Consider the following 10,000-nt stretch of genomic DNA (forward strand, 5'->3'; position numbering starts at 1 on the left):
AGGTGTTGGAGACCCCACTGTGTCTTTCACAGTGTGGCAGGATAGCCTCAACTCTAGATTCTAGAGGTATGTGCACTCGACTCGATAGCCGTGGTTCGAATCTCAGCGCGGCTATAATACTGTCATCTTGGTGTTTTGCAAGCAATGCAATCAGTATGTGTGTCATCCATCAAATTGATGTTAAATTTGGCATCCTGTGTACTCGCTTTGAAAACAGTACATTTCCTCTTTGGAATGATTTTCAATATTGTTTAACTGTCAGACAGACAAAGTGAACCAATTGCTCGATCCTACTTTTTGCCTCGCGCGCTGGGGTAGTAAAATCATTGTTGGCAGCACCTGCGCTTTAGCCTGAAGATCAAAGTACATGGTCACACAAAGCCAAGTTATGCTTGAGATATTGATACTTAAGGACCTTGTTCTTTGAGGTCGTACAAGGAGTTAGTGTTTCTCCATTGCGATATGCCTTTTTATATATAAAAAAAAAAATAAAAAAACAACAAAAGGTGGACGGAGGTTGTTTTCACCCCCTCTCTGTCTGTTTGTCTGTGAGCAGGATAGCTCAAAAAGTTTTGGACGGATTCGGACGAAACTTGGTGGACAGGTTTGGTGTCATGCCAAGGATGAATGGATTCGATTTTGGTAAAGATCTGAATCTGGATCCACATACGAGAATTTTAAAAGTTTTTTTTTTTTTTAAGTGATTCTTCACCATTGAGAGATGCAGCCAAAAACGATACACAGCATGACATCACAAAAAGTTGTGGACGAGTTATAACAAAACTGGGTCGATGAGTTGGTTAGGTGACAAGAACACGCTGATTAGATATTGGTTCAGGTCCAGATTCAGATCTGGCCTATCAGTGGGATACAAAGTGTAAACCGTTCAGCCTGACAAAAGTATGTGCTCCACCGAGTGTTGTTCCATTTTCTTATGCAGTACTGGCCACAGATGGCATCATTTTTTTTTCTCAAGAGGTGTAAGGTATTCCATGAACTCTAGTTTTTAGTGATAAAAGGCATTTCCATGGAGAAACAGTTTTGCCCAAAATTGATGATGTCAATGTTTGCGAATCTGACACTCATAATCCAATGGTAGTAATCCATGGCAATGGCCAGTTAAAATCTCATTCATCAATTAGGCTTAAGGTGGCAGACGAAAGAGGAGGGGTCAAAGGGTAGTTGTAGATATCTGTGATTCTTGTGCAGTGGACATAAGTCTTTTATCACACAGCTCTTTTTTGTCCACTGTTTATTATTCACATTATTTATGCACTTGTTACGTTGGAAGGGATGAACAAAAGCGAATCAGGATCTGCCTATCCATACCGAAAGGTGGGATTTTAAAATTTCCATCCTCCTGCATGTGCACCGCATTGATTTTTTTTTTTTTGGTTGTTTTTTTTATTTTGGGGTTGATTTTGCATCGTGAGTTACAGTGGACAAAAATCTCGCAGACTTACATGTTGAGAATAAATTGGATGAAGCTTGGAGATAGCCGGCTTCAACATTCCATGATGAGGCAAAATTCCATCTGCAGACACAATGACTACTGTGACAACTTTAACGGCCCCAATGAATCCCACCTTCTTGTGGGGTTGCCAATAAAAGTTTTTGGCCCAAGTGTTTGACGAACCAGTTGACCATTTTACATCACTTTGCCTGGGGAGATTGAGAATGATATTTCGTAGTTGTATTTAAATCCCATAAATCAAAGGAAGGTACTCGAATTCTGACCTTCCGTGTCATTTCCAGCACGATTTGAAACAACTTTGAAATGTAGAAAACCGATCCAAACGGAGGAAGGAGACATTTATTTATTGAATGGGCACAGAAGCCTGCCTGACCCCATGTCCCAATATACACTTTATATGGCCACCACCACCTGGTGGTGGCCTCAAACAGCAATCAACATTAACGTGTGGTAGCATCAAACCTTGACCAGATTCAGGTGATGTGGGTTTGGCCGTGAAAGAGTAACATACACACTTCAATATATGTATATGTATATGTATATGCATATGTATATGTATATGTATATGTATATGTAGATGTATATGTATATTTCTGACAATATCCCAGACTCAAGAGCTCAGTGGGCTCTCACTGTGTAAATGTATCTACTGTTCGTGGAAGAGGTGTGTGTGTGTGTGTGTGAGAGATACTTTTTGTCTATTAAATACGTACGTCTATTCATTAATTACACACTATTGGAATTTACCTTTTGACCCTTTAGACTGCTGAGACCCCTTCGAACTTTGAAGACCCTTTTAAGACCCTTAGACACTGAAGACCCCGAGGATCCAAAAGTTCCAAAAAGTCCACAAGGACCTAAAGCTCCCAAAAGTATCCGAGGACTCAAAAGTGCTCAAGGACCCAAAACTCCCAAAAGTTCCTGAGGACCCAAAACTCCCAAAAGTTCCTGAGGACTGAAAAAGTTCCCGAGGACCCAAAACTCCCAAAAAGTTCCAAAAAAGTTCCTAAAGACCCAAAAGTTCCTGAGGACCCAAAAAGTCCCCATGGACCCAAAAGTCCTCGAGGACACAGAAGACCCAAAAGTTCCAGAGGATCCAAAAAGTCCCCGAACACCCAAAAGACCCCACAGACCCAAAAGTTCCTGAGGACCCAAAAAGTCCCCATGGACCCAAAAGTCCTTGAGGACACAGAAGACCCAAAAGTTCCAGAGGACCCAAAAGACCCCTAAGACGAGATCCTGTTGACCCTTTAAGACTCGACAATACTCCAAAAAATCTGTTAGAATTCCCATCTTATAAACACACGCCATGTTAAGGTATATAAAGCAGCTTAATACGTCCTTCTACCACGGCGTGGCATTCTAATCTCTTAAATAAGTTTCATCGGATGTCTGTCTGTCTGTTCACATTTTTTGCAAGGACCGCTGGACCTACAACCACCAAATTTGGCACACAACCCAAATCTGATCCGGGGATTGTCCTCAGCGTATTTTCATCCACCACCTGAGCTTTTTCATTTACATGCAATCTCATTGGTTAACACATATCACGTGACATATAACACGGCCAAAGGCCAGAACACCGAATTCGTCTTGCTGTGTCTTCCATGCATTGGCTTCACTGCACGGCTCGCCTGACTCCACCCACAATTGGAACCTAACTAAATAAATAATAATATAGCATCAATATTTGCTCATTCTTCCCGTTCGTTGAATGGGTAACCTAGTTATCGAAAAAAAAAAAAACTCATCAGATGTGTAAGCTTGGTGTTGGCTTTGTGGCTCGGGTGGCTGGTTTGGGATCTTCTTCGGGTCCTGAGTTGAAGCGCTATTGGTCACTGAATTAACACCAGGTGGGGGTGACTCAGCCCGTCTTCCTTCTGAGGTCGGTGAAACTCGTGGATTACCTGCCCCATGGATGGGGTGGTTGAGGTTGTGATGGTGGTCTATTCTGTGGTGGGCACGTGATAGCACTGGACCAATCACGTTCGGCGAATGTACCTCAGGCTGCAGGGCGAATACTTGGCGGACATCGGCTTCACTTTTTAACCCGCTAATTTTTACTCATTCGCTTGTGATAGCGATCCAGTCATGAATCTTTATACTATAATGGAGCTAAGTGTTTATTACCTCGTCATCATAGTATATACATGACTGGATCCCGGTACGTTTTAGCGACCGAGTAAAAATTACGGGGTTAAAAAAAGTGAAGCCGAGACCGCCAAGTCTTCGCTCTGCAGCCTGAGGTACATTCGCCGAACGTGATTGGTCCAGTGCGATCACGTGCCTACCACAGATCAGACCGGTGACGGCAGGTTTCATACAATGAAACGTGTCGACATGAATTAGGACGAGTAGTTTGTAAATGAGGATGTCTTTGACTCTTGAGGCTCAATTAATGCAGGTTACACAGTTTAGTAATCTCTCCTTTGTTCCACCGCAATTGCTCATGGGAATGACGGTAATTAAATGTGTCATCAACACGGGCCTCACAATTTATCATCACCTCCACCAGCCAAGGTCTTCGGTTTCTTGTGGTTGTTTTCACCCCGGTCCGTCTCTGTCCGTCCGTCTGTGAGCAGAATATCTCAATGGACGAATTCGGACAAAACTTGGTGGAGGGGTTGGGTGTGTAATGTGACAAAGACGAATTGATTCGATTTCAGGTTCAGGTGATCCGAATCCAGATCCGGCCTATCAATGAGTGAGATACAAAACGTGAAGTGTTCAGCCTCACGGAGGTTTATATACGCTCGAACGAGTGTGCTCTTCTAGTTTATGATCAACAAGATGTGAGGAAACGAAGTCCCATGAATGATTGATCCGTCGGGGGTTTAAAAGGCGTAACTATGACAGCGTCATCATTCAGGAAGCCCATTGGACGGGCCGTAGCCAATCATTGCCGGCAAATCATCAAGCGAACCAATCATCTCCATCCGCGCTCAAATTAAAACAACCAATCACGAGAGCCGATGTCGTCCACCTCAAGATAGGGAAACAATTGGTAGTGTAAGATTTGGGTCGTGGTTTGAAGTCCAATTTTTTTTTTTTTTTTTTTTTTTTTTTTTAAACCGATCATTGTTAAGCGTCGAGGTATTTACATTTTTAGTCACATTTGGAAGAGTAATAGCATGGTGGAAGAGGCGTGAGACGAATTTGGAGCGTACAGTGCCCGTCGTGGAAAACAAAGGGGTGCGAGGCCTCCTCAGGGAGCGGGAGATAAAGGAGATTGATTGTGATGGTTTCTGTGGCTATGTCTGCGTTTCGCAAAGCAACGGAATGGCCGCCGAAGCGAAGTACGAGCTGCTGAGGGAGCTCGGTCGAGGAAACTTCGGCGTCGTGTACGAGGCTGTGGTTCGGCGCACGGGAGCACGAAGAGCCGTGAAGAGGCTCCATTGCGGAAGTCCTGAGTCGGCCGAGTTGGCGTTGCAGGAATTTCGTGCTCTGAAGAGCCTCGCCGGGCGGCACGGAAATGTGGTGGCTCTGCACGAAGCCGTGCTGCAGCGGGACGGTGAGGCGAGCAGTTTGCAGTGCGGGCATTCTGAGGCCTACCTGAACCTTGTGGAGACCGCGCTCAAAGGTATGCGGTGGGGTGAATGTACTGGGGGGTAACCTCTCCAAGCGAGTAGGATGATGATGTCAATTTAATCTCTGCATTCTTCACGAAATGTTTTGGTCTTAATTGTTCATGGAGGGGTTGGGTGGTTTCAACATTGGCGTGTGATGTGAGCGCTGGATTGTTTGTGGGTGTGGGTGGGGGGCGGCGGAAGGGGTGGGGGAGGGGGAAGGGAGGGGGCGGCCGGTTGACGAGAGATGGGTAGTGAGAGGCTGGGGAGCGTAGCGGCGGTTTGGTGGAAGGGGTGGGTATTGACGGGCTGGTGGAAGAGGGGCACGTATTGACATGCTGGTGGAAGGGGGTGGGTATTGATGGGTTATTGGGGGTGGGTATTGACAGGTTGGTGGAGGGGTGGGTATTGATGGGTTATTGGGGGTGGGTATTGACATGCTGGTGGAAGGGGTGGGTATTGATGGGTTATTGGGGGTGGGTATTGACGGGCTGGTGGAAGGGGGCCGTGTATTGACGGCCTGGTGGAAGGGGTGGGTATTGACGGGTTGGTGGAGGGGTGGGTATTGATGGGTTATTGGGGGTGGGTATTGACATGCTGGTGGAAGGGGTGGGTATTGATGGGTTATTGGGGGTGGGTATTGACGGGCTGGTGGAAGGGGGCCATGTATTGACGGCCTGGTGGAAGGGGGTGGGTATTGATGGGTTGGTGGAAGGGGGCATGTATTGACGGGCTGGTGGAAGGGGGTGTATTGACAGGCTGGTGGAAGGGGGTGGGTATTGATGGGTTATTGGGGGTGGGTATTGACGGGTTATGGGGGTGGGTATTGACAGGCTGGTGGAAGGGGGTGGGTATTGATGGATTATTGGGGGTGGGTATTGACGGGTTGGTGGAGGGGGTGGGTATTGATGAGTTATTGGGAGTGGGTATTGATGAGTTGGTGGTAGGGGGTGGGTATTGAGTTGGTGGTAGGGGGTGGGTATTGATGGGTTATTGGGGGTGGGTATTGACAGGCTGGTGGAAGGGGGTGGGTATTGGCGGGTTATTGGGGGTGGTTGGCTGAATTGTTGATTGTAGCGTTCTCTCCAGTCTGCAGGGACAGTTACAACTCAATTTATTTGAAGATGGTTTAAGTTGAAAGTTTCCAACTAAAATAAATGCTCGTCACATCTCTTCCTTCCTACGTCCATACACCTGAATGGTTAAACCAATTTGTTCACAACCTGTTCAGATTTGTATTATTATTCTTCTTTGAGTGTGTGTTTAATATATCTCATCCTGAGATCCTCAGGTCATTTTTATTTATTGATGACTTCCGTCATTTGTGTGTGTGTGTGTGTGTGTGTGTGTGTGTGTGTGTGTGTTTGTTTGTTTGTCGGCACGATAACTCGAGAACGGAAGAAGCTACCAATGTCCAATTACACCACGTGATTCAGGAGGGTGATGGCTAGCGCTGATTAGATTTTGGTCAAAGGTCAAGGTCACAGTGAGGTCAAACATTCGATTTTTGATGGTTTGGTACAGAATCATCGTAGAAACTTCTGGTTTGCGTCGCTACCTTCTCTGGAGATAGCTTTTATTAGACAAGGTCAGAGGTCAAGTTGACGATTTCGTAAGTACCAGTCTATGACTGCTTGTTTCTTTGTTGCACAACTCCTCCAGTTTTGGGCTGATTACATCCAGACTTGCTACATATGATCAGTGTGACCCCAATTAATGTATAGGGGTGTTTTTATCTTTGCCAGTGGTCTTGGGGTGGGGGGAGGTGAGGGGTGGAGTGGAAGGGGACACAAATTCTCAATGTAAATACAGTATATATCGTGTAGTGCTTCCTCCAGGTGGGAAAGGGTACTACACCATTTACAGTTCAGTATTCCTGTCCCCATGTTTTCCAGTGCAGTGAGGTGTTTTGAATTATAATCAGTAGGTACAGTCTGTTGTTGCTTCATGCACGTAACCTGGGTTATTATTATTTTTGCCTATACACCGCCCAAATAAAGGTATGCATCAAAAGAACGAGTTGCATGCTTGGAACAAGAGGTCCAATAGGGCGGGTATTCTGATAGTTTATACAACAGTTCAAAACCAACCTTTTGAAATGTTTTCTTTTAATTATCTATAAGTTTTGCTAAAAAATATATTTTCCTTCATGTGGCAAATGTTTTTCAAGTCCTGTCCAGCAAAGTCTGGGACAGTGCAGACCTGCTAAGAATGCAGCAATGAATGACATTTCCAAAGGTGTGTACACAATGCCAGGGGCCTGAGGAGCAACTGAAACCTGCCAGTTTTCTGTTAAAAAAAAAAACTTTTTAAGAATTTATGTTGCAAGAAACGAGGTGTCACCTGCATATTGAAAGCACACAATGGTCGTGCATTGCCGCCATTCATTGCATTTTTTTTTTATCTGCGTTTTGCTGTCTTCCCTTTTTTGTGTTTTAGCATGACGAGGAGCGTTGATACAGGACATAGCCATTTGGCCCAGCATGCCTGTGCTTCATCCTCAGCCCATCAATTTGATTTTTCAGTTTTTTTTGCTGTTTAAAATGCCAACGCAATCTGTCATTTGCTTAATTTGTCTTGGTGGGGATGAGGGGGACAGTGGGGCAGGCACAAGGATATCAACAGGGTGCTTATTTTATAATTTTTTTTTTAGGGATTAAACATTTTTATGACTGATTGTGGTCAGATAGCCTAGAGGTATGCATCCTCACCTCTGAGCTGTCGAACTTGGATTCTAATATTGTCCGAGATACCGAGAGTTTGTGTTCAAGCGATTGTTATGAAAGTAGTTTTATAGATGATTGTGAAAGTACCGAAGACGAATTTTATTTGAAGTAAAGTTTTACTTTTAAATATGAAGAGTTTACTAGATTTTGAGCCTCTTGAATTTCCTGATTCTCCACATGACAAATTTGAGAATTGTCCTGCATGTGAAAGATGGGGATTAAACACAGAGTCAAAAACCTATAAACAATGTATGTTCTGTGATTATCTTCTAATTAATGATAATAAAAAATATAAAAAGGAATATAATTATTTGAGATATCCACCAAAAATGAATTACTTTCCAAGATTGATTCGAGAAATGAATGTAAAGTATGAGTGTGATAATACACCTTTTCTTAAAAGAGAAGAGACTAAACAAATGATGGTCATGTTTCATGGATTGATGATTTATATTATTTACGATTGTCATTTTCAAGGAAATATCAACACAAGATATTGTGTGAATAAAATAATGGATTATGTTGAAATGAAACCTGAACTTAGGATAAAACGTAGAGTTTCTAAAAAAGCCAATAAAAAATTAAATAACCTGTTTTCCAAATATATAAATGAATTATTTTTTTACCAATTTGGTACAATAACATATAATTTAACAACCATAAAAATCTTCCGAATTCATTAAGATGTCTCATAGTTGGTTCAAGCGGATGTGGAAAAACCTGCTTACTTTTAAAGATGCTCCTCACTCCCAACTTTTTAGATTATGATAATTTAATAATTTTCACAAAGTCGAGTTTTCAACCAGAGTATCAACTACTCTCACAAGGTTTTAATGCTGGTCTTCAAAAAGAAGATATAATCGGTTTATTTAAACTTCAAAACAAACTAAATGATTACAACATTGAAGATATAATACAACTATTTTGTGATACACAGATAGAAAAAGAAATCAAAGCTGGTAACTTGTATTCCTGATATAATAATACGATACGGATGATATACCTTCTCCCCAAGATTTGGATAAATCAAAAAAGAACTTCGTTATCTTTGATTGTGTTAATGAGAGAAACCAAACGGTAATGGATAGCTACGACACAAGAGGGAAACGTTCTTCTTGTGATTGTTGGATTCGCTAGATATCCCTTAGTGTGTGTGTGTGTGTGTGTGTGTGTGTGTGTGTGTGTGTGTGTGTGTGTGTGTGTGTGTGTGTGTGTGTGTGTGTGTGTGTGTGTGTGTGTGTGTGTGTCTGCAACGCGAGGCTCCACAGCACAAACCAGCAAACCGATTTCGATGAAACTTGGCGAACAGGTGCCATATTAGCTGGGAATGTGCACGTTTGAGTTTCGTTGCTAAGCATCCACCCGTTGCTATGCAGCGGCTGAAAAACCACACGTTCACTATTTTCAATACTTGTCCTACAGTTTTGAATATGGAGAAACGAGACTTCAGAATTAAACACTTCGAGATATTTAGAAAATTTTACTCGAGCCGATTTTTGATTTAGGTTTTATTTTTCAAATGGTAGGCCATCAAAAATAGGGTGTCTATTTATCGTCATTTAATGTGTGTATACAGTGTTTGTAAGGAACTACACCATCGTTCCACCTTCGATCTCTCCTCGATCCAAACGTTATTGACCAAAGTGAAAAGGATCCAAAAATATAAGGGTATGTTCTTTTGAACATATGAGTCCCCTAGGACCATGAAGCTATCGTTCTTGTTGTTAAAGGCCGTTATGGGAACATAGAAAAAGGGGCTAAAGGTTTAAACGTGTATTAAACAATAATAAGGAATAGGTAATGAAAGACAAGGATTTATTAGCAGCGTCATCATGGTTGGCGTCTCGCAATATAATATATTAGCGCAATTAAAAATACCGTTTTTTCCTCGCATCTTCATGTCTGTCAAAAAACCAGTGTCAAGGTCCACAACTACAGCTCATAACCTATCCATTGAGGTGTTTTTCGCCCCCCCCCCCCCGCTTTCCCGTTTTCACGCCACTGTCCACACAAAATTCATCAATCAATTCCATACAGAGTCCGGGGGACTCAAAAAATGGAATCGCCGGCATTTCTGTCTTTGTGGATTTCTAATAATATGGTATAAATCAAGTTATGTGGAATTTGAAAAACATCTTTTAAATTTTTTTTTCTACACCCCCTGTTATGTTATCGTCCGCTACACCGCCAGGTTCATCAAAAACAACCGAGCAGGTAGTCTTCTCGCGCTACCC

At 42.9% G+C, this 10,000-nt stretch overlaps 2 protein-coding genes across 2 annotated transcripts in view; one reads left to right on the forward strand and one right to left on the reverse strand.

Moving 5' to 3' along the window:
• The window catches only part of LOC147017426 (uncharacterized), a 54,530-nt gene that overhangs the window by 27,929 nt on the left and 16,601 nt on the right, over window positions 1-10,000 (reverse strand). The window lies entirely within an intron of this gene.
• PDIK1L (PDLIM1 interacting kinase 1 like) overlaps window positions 4,428-10,000 on the forward strand; it is a 27,079-nt gene continuing 21,506 nt past the window's right edge. The window contains exon 1 of the mRNA XM_085847084.1: window positions 4,428-5,054. Within this exon, the coding sequence (XP_085703210.1) occupies window positions 4,754-5,054 (301 nt within the window). The 5' untranslated portion in view covers window positions 4,428-4,753. The remainder of the gene's footprint in view (window positions 5,055-10,000) is intronic.

Source organism: Eptatretus burgeri, chromosome 11, assembly GCF_056783735.1.
Source record: "Eptatretus burgeri isolate ZD-2024b chromosome 11, Ebu_testis_v1, whole genome shotgun sequence".
NCBI lineage: Eukaryota > Metazoa > Chordata > Myxini > Myxiniformes > Myxinidae > Eptatretus > Eptatretus burgeri.